The sequence below is a fragment of the Lineus longissimus genome, chromosome 2, assembly GCF_910592395.1.
Source record: "Lineus longissimus chromosome 2, tnLinLong1.2, whole genome shotgun sequence".
Lineage (NCBI taxonomy): Eukaryota > Metazoa > Nemertea > Pilidiophora > Heteronemertea > Lineidae > Lineus > Lineus longissimus.
This window is the reverse complement of record NC_088309.1, coordinates 2,672,819-2,692,533: the sequence shown is the minus strand read 5'-3', so window position 1 is coordinate 2,692,533 and position 19,715 is coordinate 2,672,819. Positions and strand designations below refer to the sequence as shown.

Genomic DNA, 19,715 nt, shown 5'->3' with positions numbered 1-19,715 from the left:
GGACGTGATAGAATGTCCTTGCCTTGGTAGAAGGTGCTCTTTGCGCCAGTAACTAGCACGAGATCTGCAGAAGTAGCTTGAAAAGATAGAGAACACAGGAGACTTGAAAATATTTTCCATTTCAGGCGACTGCTGAACAACAGTTGGCAGCCCAGAGAGCAGCTGCACAGAAGACAACACAAGTGGTAACGACAGTAGCGGGGCAGTTACAGCCTGTGGTCACTGCCACTGCAACAACTGTTATGGTACGTCTCAATGCTGACACCTAGAATCCTTTGCATAGAATTTGTTCATGCGTAAGTGGTATCCATCGAATAGTAGCTTCAGAGTAACTATTGCACTTGGTGCGTATCCCTGCTATTCCAGTGTTCAGCACTTCTCGACATTCTCTTATAATCAAGTCGATGATTTATTGTGCATCCAACAATGTGTTGCAATCACATGAGATCTATTTTCGTTATCATTTCCAGCAAACTGGCACATTACCCAAAATCGGGACCGGAGGAGTAACAGCTGTATCTCTAGCTAGAAACCTGACTGGAGCAAGCAGTATTGTGGTCAACACTGCTGGCGGTGTACCAGGCACATCATTTGCTAACATCAACAAGAGGATCAGTCAGACGGCTGTTGTTGGGCAGACAGGAACAACAGTGTCTGCTACACTTACCCCGACTGTAAGAGTGCGGACGGCTGGTGCCATGACCGTACAGGATATCACAGCCAACCAAGCTCAGCTGCAGGCTCGGGCGGCACTCCAGACATCTTCTGCCACTGTCATCACCACCACGATGACAGCTGCACAGTTGGCTGCCCAGCGTATGCCTGTCAGCACAGTCGCTTCGTCCGCTATTAAAACTGTCTCTCAAAGAAGTAAGTCTATACCTATTATCTGTACAGCTAGTTATAAAATGTGTATTGAATTGGGTTTACGCTATTGTCATTTTAAAATTTCAGTCTCCTCCCTTCGAAACAAGTCTGGCTTTGCCTCTGTACCTGCTACTTGCTGTTGTCCCTGCTGTTGAAGCTTTTTCATTGCCACTGTTTCTTACATTTGACTAGAAATGTTGTTCAGTCACACAATCAGCTTTAAAAACAAGTCCTTTTGAAACCTGCGTACCCTGTGCTGATCATGCCTTTCATTACAATTTCAGCTGGCACCGTTCAGCAGCTCACACAGGCTACAGCCAAGAGTCTCACACCGGCAGTAGCAGCTCAGATTCAGTTATTCCGTCAACAAGCCTTGAAACACCAACAGCAGCAGCAGCTCAGAGCTCAGCAGCAACGTCTCCAGGGTGTTGCCGTCACTGGTGTCAGCGTGAGTACTGTTGCTTCATGTTTTGCCTGAACAAGTCTGTCAGCTGATGTGGGTACAAGCACCTTCTGAGCAAGTGTTCCCCTTATTGGACTTGGAGTCAGATGATGGGATGAATTGAATTTGTCAAAGAAAGGGACATATGCTAGATTAGGATGAGTTTTGAAGAGCTCTCATATCTTTCTGTTATTTTTAATGAATAGGCAAGTTTCTCATTTGTTAGTACATGTGACTTGTAAAATCTGTAATTTCATTGCAGGCTGAGCAGTTGAAGAGACTTCAGGCACAGCAGGCAGTCACCCAGGGCACTGTGACCAGCATACAGAAGGCAGCAGGGACTCCTCTACTTACTGGAGTCACCACCAGTACCGTCACTGCCTCACAGAGATTACAGGTAGGACTGATGAAAAGTTTGGTTTGTTCGGGCTGGGACTTCACAAAACCTGTTATTGCAAGTATGCCCAGGGCAGCTTAGCAATGTGGGTATCTGTATTCATTTGCTCTGATAAATATAAACGGTCCTTGTGTCTTGCTCTGTCTATCAGTTGAGGCCTGTGTTTGTACATCTATGTGTTGTATCAACCACCCACTAATGTCTCAGGTTACCATTGGTTTTTTGACATACCACTACTCCGTTTGTCTCCTTCAGGCCCAAAAGGCAGCAGGGTTGCAAGCAGTTCCCAGAATGACCGAGAGTGAAGTGGCAGCATTTCTGAACAAGAACAAGCAGCTTCAGACCCAGGTCAAGCCTGGTACGGTCACCACTGCTACAGGCCTCCAAGTCACGCAGGCACAGGTAAAAAATGTATGTGTACAGTAGTTTGTTGTATATAAGGTAACCCTGTGATCAGTTTATTGTTGTAATGAGATATAGTAACTTTGTTGAAAATGAATAAGGCTTCCTGAAATGCCTCTGTGTGCAGGATTCCTTCAAAGTACCGCCAGTGTGTTTGATGCTGTACTTATATCCAAGTTGCTAAATATCATAGTGTGCATTAATCCTTTTGTGGTGGACGACAGCTTTATTGTGATGAACTTTCAAACTGCTGTGTGACTGTATGCTCTTAACTTTTTTCCAGATAACACAAGGTCAGATCATGGCCCAAGTTCAACAGGTTGCCCAGTCTGGTGCCACATCTCAACCGGTTGCGACACTGGTGAAAACAGTGCCCAATCCTACCACCTTATCCAGCGTGACACTTCCAGTCAGCAGTATGAGCACTGTCAGTGTTGGAGGACTCAATATCAGTGTCAGTATGCCGCAGCAGAAAACAGGGGCAGGTGAGTCGGTGTTTATTTTTCGGGACATTCATGGATGTGGCAAAGAATGGTTTCTGGTCACACCACAGGTGTCAGTCAGTTGCTATTGTCAATGGCAGGTGGCAGCAGCAGTGACCAGTGCCATGCTCACAAGATTTCGTTGCTGGAGAGAAGGTTGAATTCCAATCACCTGCTTTGTTTCCCGCAGGTGGTGTCCTGTTGATCTGGTATTCGACCCTTCTTTGATGAGTAATGTAAATGAATACATTGTTAGCAAACTCTTTAAATATTTGTGTAAAAAGCCAACCCAAGAGCTTAGTTTTTGCCAAATCTTGAGTTGATGCAAACTGTTTTGTTTGCAGTGAAAGCGGCCACCATTAGTCAGCAGCAACAACTACAGCGACAACTCCAGTTCCACCAAATACAACAACAGAGGAAACTACATCAACAAAAAGTCACAGGTTAGCGGTTCTCGTAATTGGTTGTGTTCATATCTGTTGTTGGGTCACGGCCTAACCAGTCAGTAACCAACCAGGTGAAAGTCTTCCATAAGTCGCATCTACCAAAGCAGTGTGTGGCACCTTTCATTTCTGAGCGATCCAGTTGAATTCAATAAAGCAGGTCACAACTGTGGATATCGGGGTCATTTTAATTGAAACGAGTGGCCCAATAATGAGTCTAATTCCATTAACAATTTATGACGTGATAATGCTGATGCTGTTCCTAGATATGTGTTGATTGCCATGTTCGCCCCAGATCTTTCACGCTCTTTCATTCTCCTAATGACTTCCCGCGTGCCACACTTTAATTTGCTCCTTTGAATGGTGCTTACTGTTATTAATAGACCTATTAAGTATTATCTTGGTAGCTTAATAGCCGCAATATCCGGTGGAGGTGTGACTGGAACAAAACATGCTGGACACTCTAATTCTGGCAATAAAGGGTCCTTAAAATTGATGTTATTTCAATGTCATTGTTAGGAGATGTATTGATTATGCACAGAAATTGCTTTTCAAATTGCCTTGTCCTTGGTAATTTGTATCAGATAGGCCTACAGATGTTAATACTCATTCAAGTAGAGGATAAAAACATGGACAAAATTCAAGTATCAATTCATTTTCCTTCTTGATCTGCCCCTCTCAAAGAAGGAAAGTAGTTTAGTAAGGGTTGGTAGGGTACAGGAAACACGTGTCTCAATGAATGGTCATCTATGTGATAGTGCAGTCTTTTAAAAGATCTCTCCATCTCATTGCAGCACTTGGTCAGCCCCAGGCTGTCGGGAAGGCACAGATCCCTGGACCGAATACCATACAGATCATGCAGCAGCAGCAGAAGACATTCACTATGCAACAAATCCAACAACTCGTCAAACAACAACAGCAGCAAGGCCATGCGCAGACAATACAACAAATCATTACGTCGATGTCACCAGCTCATACGTCAGGAACGACCGTTATTGTGACGCAAGCACCACAAACCGTTACAAAATTATCTGTGCCTAATGTGACGGTGCAGCAAGTTCGGCCGACAGCTCAAGTTACTTTAGGCACGCCATTAACCTCTGTTCCATCTCAAACAGTTCTGACTTCATCTGCATTAACTGTCGTGTCCAGTGGGGCAACAACATTACCAACACAATCGCATATAAAACTAACAGATCAAATCGTGATAACGCAGGCTAAGCCTGTTGTGACAACGCCTGCACCAGTTGCCAGTGCCACTATACATGTAGCTGGTGCAAGCGAACTGGCTGCAAAGAGTCCTGCTGTGTTGCATACTCTCCAGCAACCAACTCTACAGGCTCCTACCACACCCACAGCGGCCACAGTTCATACAACTGTAGAAACGACGCCAATCATTTTACAGAGTGCTCCACCAGCTGTGTCTCAGGTTGAGACTGTACAGACGTCTGTCGTCAGTAAACAACAGCAACCATTGCAGAGTCCTGGGGCCGGGCAGCAGCAGCAGGCTAAGACAACACCTTATACCATGAGGTTAAGGAACAATCCACCAAAGCAGAATTAGTCTCTTAGGAGGGAGTCTTGTGTGTACATTTGTAAGTTGGATAATTGTCATTGGGGTAGGTCTGGTTTCTGTATCATACTTGAACCTTCAGTTGTCCCTGAGTTTCACTCTGAGGGTGTAGAGGGGGGGGGGGGGGGGGGTACTCTCAAGTGCACTGCAGACACTAAATTGTTATTTTCATTTGCACCTGATTCGCTGTGAAGTGCATGTAGGTCAGTTCTATTTCATTCCGATTGGGAATGTATGTACTGCTTTGTAATCTAGCCTCCTTGGAACATTTTGAGGTATATCATGTATAATTTATTTTCATTGGCACTTGGGTAGTGTCAACAATGGTCATCTGTTCATGTTAATTTATTTTTGAAGATATTGCATGTCTTATAATACAGACTCGGATTATTAATACTATGAGGTTCTATTTTAATGTTTGAATCTTTCTGCCACTGTTAAGATGGTTGAATGAAGGTTTTATTCGTTTCATGATCTGTATGAAATGAGAGATGGATAGTAGTGCTACATTCATTAGGTCATGGCTTTGTTATATCGAATCCAAAACAGCCCGTGCAATTTGATCGCACCATCTTCATATGGCTTGAATACTTTAGCTTGAATTTCATGTCTCTTTAAACATAGAAAAATATTTATCCTGAATGGATAAGATAGATAGCTCTGTGGTTAACAGGATCTGTGTCTTCACAGGATCTGAAAACTTCAAGGATTGGTGAGACTTGTAACACCTATACATGTACATGTAATTGTAAAGCACTGTTTTCTAAATCATTTGACGTGTCACGTTATTCAAATGTTTAAAATGGGTTGAGTCCTTTCCTTTAGGCAATATAGGTCAAAAAATAGAAAAACTAATTCATCATTGTAATGAAATGCATGTTGATAGATCCAGTCTATTCATCATTCACTTTTATAAAAAATAAAGCTTTTGTACAGAACTTAAGTTGTTGTCTTGTTTGCTGTCGGTGTAAATTTGTTGCATCCACCCCCTGGTCCTTTGAACATCCACTAGAGTCTCCAGTGGTTGCTGACCTTTCAGTCTTCTAGCACTCTAATGCAAGGGTCAAAAACATTCCCATTCTAAAGGCAATGCAAGGGTCAAAAACATCCCCATTCTAAAGGCCGGAAGCTCTAATGCAAGGGTCAAAAACATTCCCATTCTAAAGGCCGGAAGCTCTAATGCAAGGGTCAAAAACATTCCCATTCTAAAGGCCGGAAGCCCTAATGCAAGGGTCAAAAACATTCCCATTCTAAAGGCTGGAAGCTTTGGTGGTGCTGGCTATGGGTTGTAAAGTGCTTGAGTGAATTTCAACAAAAAAAGAAGATGTGTACAGCGTACGCTTGTTTCCCCGTCCCAAAAACAACTTAAAGTGAATTTGTTCCTTCATTCTGGTTGTGACTTCGTCCATGATGATCTGTTCCCTCGGGACAAGATTTCCATAAATACATCGGATCGCCATATGTCACAACATGGTGCCCATTGCCAGCAGAACCGCCCAGGAGTCCTCACGAAGTCTGCTCCAAACTATTGTGGAAGCCCCCGCCTCTTTGCCAACGAAAAGAAAAAGATAGGACTACATTCAATGTACTGGCTGTAATCAGCTGCCACTAGGACAGTCCTGTTCATTTGGCGCAGCCATCAGATCACGCATTTCTCACTACGATCAGTACAACCAGGAAGTAGTTCCCTAGCCTGTCTCTGACAAGAGTAAAGCCTCCGAGATGATCCATCCAGGTTGCTTGGCTGGTTAAGTTGGGATAAAAACTAATCCGAAAGCCTGGATGTGCCATTAGCCTGGTGGGCTGTAAAGCGATTACACTCATATGTTGATCCGCTAGCTGAACTCCCGAGGCAGTTTTATTCGTCATCCTCACATCATACACACATACATCCTTCTTGAGCCACAAGGCCGATCCACTGAGTCCGGAGTGTACAGCCAGCTCGTTACATTTATTGTGATTCTGTCCTGACGGCTGTCTGTTGCAGCACGCAACTGAGGCAAATTCCTTGTCAGGCACAAGAGAAAAAAGACGGTCACGGAAATAATCACCACCTCATCCAGGGGTGACTGAGCCAGTCCGAGAGTGCCTTTGGTCCCACGTTTCGTCACAACGATGTTGACACATCGTCTATTTGATATTTTCTAGATTCTAGACTTTGCCCTGAAGTGCAACAAACTGTAGACATTATTTCTTTAAACTGTACGTCTATAGAAGAGTCAGTTTGATTACATAATCCCTGGAGTCGATCAGGATTTGTTTCAAGATGGACAACATTTTTTATTTGCGCCAACCATATACCCCTACAGTCCTCGGTAACAGGTTAAATAGACTCTGCGATAAGGATCGGCCGATCTGATCATTACTGGCCCGTCGTCCCCTGAGGAAGCCTCGCTTGAGACAAGGTGAGAATTAATGCCAATTAACGTATTTAGGGGCCGGCTGAGCCAGCGCTGTGGTTGTTGCGTGGCAGCGCGGTGGAGTCCAACCAGTGTCGCAGTGACGCTCGGATCTCGAGGACGGATAGCTCTGTCGGATTAGGGGATTTCATTGTTATCTTCCCGAAGTTTTATTGATACTTCGTAAAGTCTTCAACGGGATTTTCCCACTGTTCTCGGGATTTATCATCGTTGTCGCTCTCTGAAGGTAAGTTGGGGGGGGGGGGGGGTGCCTTGGGGAATTGGTGCGTCTGTCGTCTGATTTTGGAGGGTTTTTATGTGTAAAACGATGAAAGAAAGAAAGGTTACAGTGAACAAAATATTGTAAGAATTATGGCAACGCACCATCTTTCTTCTTTGGATAACATTGAGAAGATTTTGCAGGAATAAAACTTTATAACGCACCGTCCAATTACCGTTATTTAAGATAGATTTTTTGATAGACGCCGTCGGCCTACACTTCAAGGTCGCGTGTTAGCCTGCCGGTCGTTACCATGTTATAGAGCGTCTGTAAAAAGATGCATTACGATGTCCAGGTCCCCCACCCCAAATCACACAACGTGGGTTAATTAATGTTTAAATAATCTATCAAGCGCATAAAGTTGTGTATCGTAATCCACAATTCAAGCAATCATTGTACAATAGGGTATATAGGACTTCTTTCTCGGCGGACTAAATTTACTTTACACCAGTTGCGTGAAAGGAAATTTTGTCACCAGTAAGATGTGTTGGAGAAACGCATCGCATCAGTAACGCCAGCGTTGTCTGTATTTGATTATTGATTACAATTACAGTAAATTACCTTACCAGCCCAACGCGAGTGTGTTAACTCTGACCAGCTCTGTACTCATTATAGCTTATTGATGAACAACATAATGAAGAATTTCCGTTATCATTAACCAGTGGTTGTCGTCAACATTGATTCTAGAGGTTTCACTGTATCCAACACATCACTGAAGTCTCGAATACGCTCAGTTAACGGTATATAATATCATCTCCTCATCATAAATGGCCATGTAACTTTCGCCAAGAATGGCCCGTATATGAACAAGACGTTTGACAACAACGTTTGACTGCTGGCTGTATCAAATGTCAAGTCCATTATGAATAAATTATGAAATAAATCCTCAATTACCTGCATTGTAAATAGCACTGATTATCGACTCTTTAATGGGACAGCTCAGTGTCAAGGGCAGGCGGCCTGATCGGGCAGAGGGGGATACGGGCATGAGCCCTTGCGTAAAATAACAGAACTTGCGTTGCGTGCTCTGACAAAACGGTTGTGAAAGATGTCTTCTATTCGACCAAATATAACGGCTGAACTTCCAGCGGTATTGCCTCCGTAGCGCGTTGTCTGGGAGCTGAGTAATGTCAATACAATGAGGGTCAAGATGCCAAATAAGGACCGTGTTGCAAAGCAACCGACAAACGCTGGAGGTGCAATGAAAACGCCGGAAGTTATTTCCGGGCCAATCTCGTCTGCATTTTTCATTTCCGCGTACGATGATTGCGAAACTGCCCAATGTATATTTTAGGTTTGTGATGAGATACGCCACGGAAACAATAGATGAATTAAGAGAACATGGCCGATCATTATGTCGGAGGGACGACATTTCTTGCGCAGTGTATATTGTACATGAAGGCTGCATGTAGAGCGATAGTTCTCGTAATACCCACATGAGTAATTCCGGAACTTGATATTTAGTTAATGGTTACAAGTGTTTTCCTACGCACAACCGAGTCGGCCCTTCACTAGAATATCAACCCCTATCCTCCGTCATGAAACGCATTTCTGTCACATAAATATTTCTCGCCAAAATAATGTCCTCGTGTCCTTGGCCGCCGCATTGACATTGCTCCTTGGTGTTTTGCATTGTAAGGGATCTTATATTGGCGAGGTAAATTTGGTTTGTCATCTTATTTATGTTTCAGGTTTGAGTGGCATTGTCCTTCTCCAATAATCCTTCGAAAATTGCCTCCTGCCACAACACTAGTGGTATCTTTTACTTCAGGTGAAAGCTTGTTGTTTTCTCTGAACATGTTGTGAATATCTCAGGCACCACAAACGATAGCAAGATAGGAGTTGAATTAAAATGTTGCTTGTAACATTAGTTATTTGTAAATGAACATGCGAATAACGCCATGGTCGCAAATGCGACTTGCTGTCCATTTTGGCGAGTTCATATAATACGGAACGTTGCGTATCTCTTGAAAGCTGGTCCTGTTCATATTATACGTCAAGGTTGCCTGATGAAAAACGAGATTGAAAATCTGCCAATGATCAGCATTGCCCGGAGCGTGACTTTCTTCTTCATCTTGTTAGAAACCCTCATTTGTGATAAACGATTCTATCAACTTGTGGCATACATGTATAGCAAATATATACATGTACGAATACCTTCAGACACCAAGGGGGAAGAATCGGATAGGGAATCTCGTATTGTATCGAGGCCAGATATGCAAGGTTATGTCATTGGTGCTACCCTCTCAGTTTGACTTTCTGTCAATGCAGATCCTGTGGACAATGAGACCACTGACTATGTGCTGGCGACAAGGACGGGATTGAAGATGAAGGGAGCCATGACGACATTCTGTCCCCTCGAGGGCCCGTTATCCTCAATCAAGGTAAGTGCGTTGATCTTCGAATCGAGTCAGAAATCTTCTTCTGAATCATAAAACTGTCTGGTAAAATAACCCACAACTCTCATCTGATTTATTTAGCACATGGCCGGGAAATCGAGTGTCCGAGAGCTGGTATTGCCAAAGCTCAAAGATTTGATGAACCAAAATAGTCTGTTAATAATTGTGCCAAAATTGGACAAAGTCATGACTCGAAAGTCTAAGCATCTATTAACATTTGGAATGAACGGTCGGGACGATGATAAAGATTGACATTTTAACAGCATGGCCTACCATGTATCCAGGCAACGGCAGGGACACTGGGATGTCGCTGTGCGGTCTTTTGTTTTGAAATTTACTGAGTTACACTTTCATTTTCATTCAGACAATGGTTACATAGCCTGTACACGTCAGTTCCTTCAGAAACGAAACAGTTTTTCTAATCAATTTTGAGACGATTTGTTATGAATTTTTTTGAAGAATGCTAACATTTCGCCGCTTCAAGAATGATACCTCTTGGTGTAATGCTTAGAAAAGTGAAGCGTTAACCCGGGTTTATTGCACAAGTTGCGTTGAATCGATTGCAAGGAATGTGACTTGCTCCAGATTAGCAGGCGATCATCACTTGCGGCAGTACATTATTCAACAGGCAAGCTAATGTCGCACATTAGATGAACAGCTTCCGGAGACAGAGCTTGATTAAATAAAAGAAGCAATTTCCGAAATTTCCGTCGTAATTACTACTATCTTATGTTGGTTTCGACGGTCGAGTAGAATCCATCCGAAATTAATGGCACGAGTAATAGAGATGGAGGCAAGGTCGTAGTCGATTAGCACAGTTTTGTAAAATCGAACGTTTTTTACTTAGCCTGGAATGCTTGGTCCGTGGCTTACGCATGGAAGTGAGGATTTTTTCCGGGATGTTTGGATGTTTGGATGTTTGGGCATATAGTAGTAATTTTTTTTTGGGGGGGGGGGGGGGCTACAGGACATCCTAACAAAAATAGCTAGCTTAACATGATTATGATTATTTTTTATCATTGCGCATAGGGTCATTTCCACCTATATATGTGGCCCCTCTGACCATAACTATACCCACCTTGCAAAACATTGCATCCGAACGCAAGCAGAAAAATATTGTTCATACACAACCCATGCAACAAAGCAACGAAAGCTTTTGTCGCATGCGTTGATAAAAGAGATATTAAAACCATGAGTGATTGTCGGAAGGGGCTGTCGATGACCCAAATTGAGAGGATGTGGTCATTTTTACATCCTTTTAAGTATTTATAGGTGAAACAACTAATTCTAGATAATACGCAGACATCTAAAACAACCGAGCAAACACCAATGGTCGATGAGCGCGACAGTCTAAACAAGGTAAACGTTGGGATGGGTCGGTTAGAGACCCGGTTCACCCGACTATAAAATCGTATCAATTGTTGTCTCTGATATCCCTATAAACCTTGAGGAGGACCCGGGGTAGGCAATGTTGCTTCGTCGGAAGATCCATAAGCGACTTCACGCTCGGCTGCACGGCACCGAGTTATCCTAACTGGATGTACGTGATCAACAAATTAGGCGTCGATGAATTGATTTGATTGCGGGTAGTGAAGGTGAAACAGCGCTGGGAGGTTATTATTTATTTATTTATTATTAAAATATATATCTCGAGAACTTCTCCTTTGACAAATAAAAGTATCTATCATTTAACGAAAACATATTCGTTCAGACTCAGTCGTTTCTACTAAGTATTTCGAAGCGAAAATAGTAACAACTTTTTGTGTATGAGATATAAATTCAGATTTGCTTGCAAAAATAAGTGTGGTTTATGACATGAATCCACCGCCTCCTTGAGCTAAAGTGGATCGGTATCCCAACCATCCGGAATGCCATGAATCTTGAAATAAAAATACCGTGTTGTGATCTCAAAGAATGTAATCTCCAGGCCATTTATCATTTATGAATTATGATTACGTGACTTATTGTGGCATTCAGCTGACATGGAAAACGTCTACAAAAAAGCACACCGACCAGTTCGTAACCAGACGGACTTCAAAGTTAAATCTCGCATGTCCATTGTGGCGCGCCCATCTGGATATACGCCATTGATGGAAACCCTCCCATATGGATCTTCAGAGTAGTTCAAACGTCATCAGTATCCATTTTTTTCAGATGCTGTTCTACTTATCCTGCCTCGTTCTCAGTATTCTATTGGCAGTGACGTCATCAGAGGAGGTCATCATCAACACCAAATTTGGTCGAATCGCTGGACTCAGGGAATCAGAAAATTACGGATTAAGTGAGCACTAGTTATCTTGACTTTATACAGTGGAACCCCAGTAACACGACCACTCATGGGACCGAGCTTGACTTTTTTTTCAGATTTTAAAATTCAGAACAATTTTCAAAAAAACGTTTGGGACTGTTGATGTTTCTTCATTTTGAGCAGAAAAAAACATGTTAAAAAATATTTGGACTTGAACATTTTTTTCATCTGTAGCATGACAAATTTGCCGCAATCAATTGCTTGGTCGTCATAGCGGGGTGATAGAGTTACTGGGGTGGTCGCTGACCGGGGTTCCACTTTATTCATATTGTCCTCTGTTATCTAATTTTGTATTAATCTTGTTTTGTTATCTGGTTATATTCATCTTGTCCCCTCTTATCTTATCTTCAGAAGAAGTGACAGATTCTGTGGATATATATCTTGGAGTGCCGTATGCCAAACCACCGGTTGGCGAGCTCAGGTTTGAGGTAGGTTCTGATCATCAATCAATCACCGAATTCGCATGATCAGGTTCAATGACAGACTTACAACTGCTCGATTACTGGCTGGTTCATTGAGTGCTGTCGAAGAAATTTGTATATCGTATTTTGCAAGTTTTAAAAAGATAAACCAAGTTACGACTCTGATTTAAGTTCAGTTCGACCCAACACCTCTGCACGTTTTTTTGAGAATCTGTTTTATCAACTCAAGCGGCAAAAGCATGTCACAATAATTGATGCTGCTCTGCATCCAGACAAAACTTTAAATGCATACTGTGACAACACGGGTGGTAGTGTGTACAGCTCGAACTTCTTGTGGGCTGTGCAAAGCAATTTACAATAAGAGAATGTCGTTGATGTTTCAGGACCCACAGCCTGTAGAAGCCTGGCAGGGAATAAAAAACGCTACCTCCTACCCACCCCGCTGTCCACAGAGACCCTGCACGGACAGTCCCTGCACGGGCAATGAAGTGATGAGTGAAGACTGTCTCTACCTCAATATATACTCGCCATATGAGGTAAGAAATCGTTATCCAAGGCAGTGGTCGTGGCTAGCTTTAGAATTCCTCTATTAGATATCATCAGCCCCTGCGGTTAGAGAATGACCTTCAGCAGGTCAGTACCATAACGAAATCGCCCGTTAGCCAAATGAATCGTTATCTGATCGTAATTTAAAGATCTAACGCCAATTTTATTAAACGTTGATAATAATCGCTGGCCCATCTCGCTCGTTGCCAAGTCATAAATATCACTAGATTACATTCGATTTGGCGCCTGTTGATCTATAAACGGCTCAAACATCTCCAGAATTTGTCCAACCTCTTGTTCCTGTTCATAGAGCACTTCGATCGATGGGGGTATAAATCAACCGTCACTTCATTCTGTTTATTTGATTTTCTATATCGGCAATCGACCCTACCACACTAAGTTAGCGTTAGGCCTAAGTAGGTTTATGTTAGCGGGCTAATACGGGTGCTGATTGGAGCTGTGATGATTGACCAGTACGCATATATACCTTCACTTATCTGACCTTGTTATCAATACTTGACCACATCCGCTGAAATGGTCAAGCTTTAGCATCGTTCCAAAATGTGGCCTATGATGTCTTGTTTGCTTTAAGTCCAGTTTTCATGATATTGAAAAAGTGACCTATTACGTGTAGTTCACAGGCTGCATTTGCTATTGTTAAACCTCGTCACTACCACTATACTGCCGACAAAGCTAAAATCTCCGTATCAGTTATGTCGATGCTGAGAAAAAATAAATCCCGGCGCGGCTATCCTTCTGTGAGTGCTTTGACGATGTCCACAGCTGGGGTCGATTAATTACAAAGTGACAAAATTAATTATCGTCTTCGCTGATTGTGAGATGATGAGACGAAAGTAATGATGTCTGGTGCAGGAAAGGCATTCATCAACCCTCATGGAGTGCATGAAAGTTTCACCCATCTCAACCCTAGAATTATACCCTACTGACAGGCCTAATTGACCAATTTGACTGCGATAGCAGGTTCCCGGGTTTCGAAGGGACCCATTCACACTACTGAAAATGGGGTATTCACATACAGGTGATCCAATTTCATGTTTCAAAATTGGGATGTGGCAACTTGAGCATTGACGAATATTGGAATTCCTCATTCCTCATTCGTATTGCGACAACAGCTGAGTATTTCTTGCCGTTTCTAAGTTTCACCAATGTACCCGTCTTTTTCTCTTTCCGCTTGCCAGCCTACTCGCCCCAGTGTCAGCTATCCTGTGATGGTGTACATCCATGGCGGGTCCTATGCAGCTGGCTCTGCTAACGATTATGACGGACGGGTGTTAGCACAATACGGAGTTGTAGTTATAACGATGAATTATCGCCTTGGTGTTTTAGGTAAGTTGAATTACCAGGCACACCATTCTATAGAACTTATTGTCTTGGCTAATTGGAACCCTGATTGAGTGGTGATCACTCTGTGATGGGTTCAACATCGCAATATCTAGGTCTCCAAACATTGTCTCCTGGGTGTCCATTTCAAGTGCATGTTGCAGGCGGGTAAACGCGGTCAAGAAAATTGTACTGCGATAAATTTGGTGATTTCACACAGAACGCTCAATAGTTTTATTGTTACATGCGAGCGGGTAGTACCTAAAAACCCTCACTTTGCCTAAATCGGACTTTTCATCACCGAGGACTAACTATCTGAATTAAAATAGATATCAAGTTTTAGGGGTTTTTGCGTGCAGTGCCAACTATGAATATACATATACGTTCCTTGGCCAAGGAAACTATTGAAAAAAGCGAACAACAAAGATAGGTTGATCAGGTACCCGAGGCTGTTGTTATCGTCATTTGGTGCTTATGATATTGAGACGATGGTGTACTTGAGGATGATTCAATAATAGTAACATCTTTTTAAAGCACAATACTCGACCTCTAAGCCGTTATTGGAGATCATTTGTCATTGATGTCCATTAAGACACTGAGCACGACCCGGAGGTGTACAATCGCAGGCTTTTGAAAAAAACTCACGCACCAGACCATTAATGATATCATCTCGATGAAGCCAGTGAGATGGTAAAAGAACCCCTAGGATATTCATCTGTCTTTATCCTATTACGCCATTTGGCCTTTCCCCTCTTGCGCTCTTTGGGCAACAGGGCGTGTGTGCGGGGAGGGGGGGGGGGGTGATGCATTCGGAAATCTTTATGCAGATCAGACCTAATGATAAACTACATTTAGCCATCGTTCTTTGAAACTGCATTTGAAGGTCAACGAACTGAGATCGGCAGGACGTTGCTGTCGTCTCACTTGTCTATGTCAGTCGATCAGTCCTTGGTGCCCAACCCCCTAAATTCGTGTTTTTTGTTGCTTTTAGTGAAAGATGTAACTATAGTGTACGGACAGTTGCTGCATTTGCTATATCACTGGATGATTTCAGGTTTTCTAACAACTGGAGACAGTGATCTGCCTGGCCAGTGGGGCATGTACGACCAAATCCATGCCTTGAAGTGGGTCAAGTCAAACGTCCACTACTTCCGCGGCAATCCGAACGAGGTGACAATATTTGGGAACAGCGCTGGCGGATCGAGCGTCGGCATACACATTTTGTCTCCAGACTCGAAGGGTAGGTAGGATGAAATGATGAGAGGCTAATGTGAGATGGTTTTCCTTACAAAATACAGGGCGTCAAGTGAGTTAAATATGAACTCAGTAACAAATCATGCCAGTATTGGAGTTCAAGGTCATAGAGATCAAGATCACCGGTCAGCCGACAATCCGAGGCGCAAACTTTCTTAGCAGTTATTACATGTTTTTATACATCCTTCTCTGCATCTTCCCCTGGCAGAGTCTATAACGGATTCTAAACGTCCCAAAGGATATTGAATGACTCAAACCGCCATCGCACCACTTGCCTTGACAACGAGCGCAGAAGCAGAAATACAGGACCACCTGAAGCGATGCCGAGGACAAAGAAGGACGGAAGATGGAAGGCACTCGCCGCGATAATGTGCCATCGTCGATGTTCCTTTGCCTATCAGTATTCGAGACGCTGTCTTGCCCACTTCACTTAGCGAATGAAACAAAGTAAAAAAGGCAATATCTGACGTTGCAAATAGATTTCACCAACGTTTTTGCGCCTTTGCAGGTCTTTTCGAGAGGGCAGTCGTCCAAAGTGGCGCACCTAATTCGTTCTGGGCGGTGCACGCGGAGAGCGCTGATCTGAGGAACTATATGGAAAAGTCCGCCAAGATCATGGGATGTGGAAGCAGTCAGATTCTCAAAAGCATTGAATGTCTTAAGAACCTCAAATGGCAACGTATTGTGCACCCAAGGGTAATGGTAGGGCTTTTAGGTTTGATCTGTGTGTAGCAACCAGTGGTGTTTCATGTCAGATTTGGGTTTGTGATTTGGCATGTTCGATACAGAGCAGTTATCATTACCCTGAAACTCAAAGCAGGATCTTTAATACGTGATTGCATGACCGTCATTTTGGTTAACCAATAGAAACTGTAGTAATATGTTAGTGACATATCAAAGCTTGCTGTCTTCCTCAGCTACCACGCATCACACCATCCGCAACTGATCTGAAGCCTTACATTGATGGGAAGCTATTACCAACCAGTATTACCACTATACTACGCGATGGCCCCGTCAACAACGTACCCATCCTGACAGGAACCACCAGGGACGAATGGGCTAGAAACCTGGGCTGGTTCATAGATCCCCTGCTTCAGAGCGATCATTCTTTAGGTAAAGGGGCTGTCTCACGTTTTCAACGCATGCGTTGAAACAACGTCAAGTGTAATTGCTCAGAAATTGCGGTTGTTTCATAGATATACCTTGCTGTAGATTCAATAAATATGAGAAGGTTGTTAATGGATGTGGACAATATCGCAGGTTTTCAATGGTGTTTTTACGACCGAATCGGACGCCTGCAATAGTGTATTTAGCTTTTTCAATTTAATTTACAGATAACGATTTTGACGACGGTTTTGACCGACCCACTTTCCTAAAAGCTCTGGAATACGTTACAACAGAACGATTCGGCTGGCCAAGGAATCTTGTTGAGATATTCCAGTATGAATACACTGACTGGACCAGGCCAAATGACCCCGTGACCAACAGGGAAGAGTATATTCAGGTAGGATCAAGGTCAACAAGATTAAGTGTTTTTCTTGGTTATACATGTATATCTGTTGGTGCGGTTGCAACGCTTGTAGGACACTGACCTGAACAGATAGAAGAGATCAGGTTTTGTGTCTTGCGGCGGCCCTTCCTGTTATTGAGAAGACATCTAAGTTTTTAGTCTCTTTCAACCAGAAATTTGCTTTGAAGCTGCTTTGCTTGGTCTTCACGACTCACTGCCAGCAGGCAAAGAAGAACTCTAGAACATGGTTTGAATATCTGCCTACAGCCTGTATAAAGAGATGGCGTTGGTGCTAACTATAGGCGTGCGTGGTTATGTCCTATGACAACAGCCAGTTGTTGTAGGATGTTCTTGATAACCATCACTTATGGCCAATTCCTTTTACATATACCTTTTTAATGACATAAAACAGTGTTTGATCGATGTCTCAATCTTCGTCCCTAGTTTTTCACCGACGTGTCCATGGTAGCTCCAACTGTTGACATGGCCCAACAACTGGCACGACGCAATGTACCCATCTACATGTACACATTCAACCACGCCCACCAGATGTACCAACAGATGAAAAATGTCAAGCAGAAGCCAATGGGAAGCTGGGTCGAGAATTCAAGTTATCACGAGATCGAGCTGAACTTTGTGTTCGGGGCACCATTTACGGGAAAGACGGTCTGGTATGGTGGGAATTTCACCAAGGATGACAAGGAAGTCAGCAAGATTGTCATGAAACTCTGGAGTAATTTTGCAAAGCACGGGTAAGGAGACTGGTTTCTGTATACTTTACCCGCAGATTTCAGAATAAAGCTCAAAAGCTGCGGTTCTAAAGTAGATTAATTGCCGATATCTTTTGGCGTCATGAGTGCTTCAATGTGGGTGCTTTTAAGCACGTGCATGATGTTTGATACAGTTCTTTTTCATCCGCAGGCAACCGACACCCTCAAGGTCTGACAGCCACGGGATCTACTGGGACAAGTTCGACCCGCAGTCGACGGACTACCTCCACATCGGGACCAAGGAATGCAGCATGAAGAAGAACCTGCGGCCGCATCGGGTAGCGCTCTGGAACGAACTGGTGCCAGAACTAACGAAAATCTTTGAGGAAGCGGAATCATTTAAAAATCGCCGGACGTTTGAGGTGGAGATGTGGGTGTTTATTGGTGTGTCTCTTGTGCTTGGTGTGGCTGTGGTGGTTTTACTCACCATGGTCTGTAGGGTTAAGCGACTAAATGAGGAGTATAAATGGAATAGCACCAAGTCAGTTCAGGTGTGATGGAATATGAACAACCTGCTGTATCCTAGTAACATTATCTTGGCATTGGAATGTCCAATTCTCAAATACGTCCCAAACGCAGCAATGGCCATTTCCTTTGAAGTTGGTCTTCGTAATATCTATGTGAACGCAAGAAATTCAGTTTTGCTGGCATTAGCGTATGCAGCCTTTCACAACATTGAAGGCACGGACATGTCTTGGCGTGAGAATCAAAGGAGCTTATGAACACCTCCACCGTACCTATCATCGCAGCAACGACAGAAGACCCAAAGTAGTTTCTCAGAAAGATTGCTCCATGAAGCCTTTGCACTGCCAACATATGTGTGGGGACACTATCTATGTACATAAGACAGTATTCGCTCGGGGTATAGCGACATGCCCAATGGGAGTTGAACGCCACAAACATTATACGTGGATTCACGTCTTACACCAAACAGTGGTCAGATTTGAATTTTCTTTCTGGCATGTAAATACACCGTGCACGTGCATGCTATGTACATCAAGTGTTGTACATATCGTCGGAGGACATTACCACCTTCCGACACCGTCGATATCAAAGTAGATAGTTGGTAGAGAAAGATGCATAATGTCAATCATCCCTCTGAACATTCATCAAACATTCTGAAATGATGTAATATTATCATTCAAACGACATAGCTTTGGTTACGGATGTTGTTGAGCTTGTTTCATCACACCCAAAGTGATCTGACGTCGTGAAGGCACGCCAGGTTACATTTCCCAATCGGGCTGAAGGGGCGGAGTACTAGAGAGGACGTTCGACAGTGGAGTGGTGGTCGCCGGGCTATTGCTGATTAATGTCCCGTTTGAAAGAAGAGAACACCCAACCACCCTTTCTCCTCAGCCTGGCTCGGGCATCCGGTGATAGTTGAGACAACCTCTTGTTGTGATTTTATACTCAGTTGATGTCAATGAGTGTTTTGAAACGCTTCCCTATAATAGTATAGGTTGGGCCGCTGCGTTTCTGCCGGTGGATCCCTGGCCGTTTTCAAACAGAAGCCTGCTTGCAAATGGCAAAGGATCAACTTCCAAGTAGCAGCCCAAAATTTTTGATTAACATAATGGTGTTGTATTCATATATCAGGTGTCGTGAAATACAGATCGTGTTCGATTGAAATAAACGACATTCTAAAACGGCAAATGCAAGATCGTGACGTCGTTACATATAAATGTAACATGCTGTCTTTGAAGGTTCACACGACGGTATCAAATGTGCATATACCGGTATTGAAAGTAGGCCCCCTATCAAGTGATATGTCGCTGCACCAAAAACTGATATTTTGTCAAAAAAGCCTAAACTTTTGCCTATCACTTCTTGTCTTTGCCGTTTCAGAATAAAATATTTACTGAAATTTTCGAAGTTAA

At 43.3% G+C, this 19,715-nt stretch overlaps 2 protein-coding genes across 7 annotated transcripts in view; both read left to right on the top strand.

The window, feature by feature from the left end:
* Positions 1-5,549, top strand: part of LOC135501243 (helicase domino-like) — a 30,830-nt gene extending 25,281 nt beyond the window's left edge. For 5 of the 6 annotated variants that reach the window (XM_064793284.1, XM_064793261.1, XM_064793278.1 and 2 more), the window contains 8 exons: positions 126-245; positions 471-870; positions 1,152-1,315; positions 1,572-1,706; positions 1,962-2,117; positions 2,392-2,593; positions 2,935-3,033; positions 3,828-5,549. In XM_064793284.1, coding sequence (XP_064649354.1) covers positions 126-245; positions 471-870; positions 1,152-1,315; positions 1,572-1,706; positions 1,962-2,117; positions 2,392-2,593; positions 2,935-3,033; positions 3,828-4,597 — 2,046 coding nt within the window. In that variant the 3' untranslated portion in view covers positions 4,598-5,549. The remainder of the gene's footprint in view (positions 1-125; positions 246-470; positions 871-1,151; positions 1,316-1,571; positions 1,707-1,961; positions 2,118-2,391; positions 2,594-2,934; positions 3,034-3,827) is intronic. The other variant, XM_064793270.1, reaches the window with a different exon arrangement.
* A 1,442-nt stretch (positions 5,550-6,991) lies between these two features.
* Positions 6,992-19,702, top strand: LOC135501230 (neuroligin-4, Y-linked-like). The gene is made up of 12 exons (XM_064793224.1): positions 6,992-7,011; positions 9,557-9,669; positions 11,839-11,965; positions 12,344-12,420; positions 12,798-12,950; positions 14,160-14,307; positions 15,356-15,541; positions 16,064-16,257; positions 16,473-16,668; positions 16,890-17,059; positions 17,510-17,817; positions 17,987-19,702. The coding sequence occupies exons 2-12, from the start codon at positions 9,613-9,615 to the stop codon at positions 18,330-18,332; spliced, it is 1,962 nt and encodes a 653-aa protein (XP_064649294.1). The 5' UTR covers positions 6,992-7,011; positions 9,557-9,612; the 3' UTR covers positions 18,333-19,702.
* Positions 19,703-19,715: the final 13 nt, after the last annotated feature.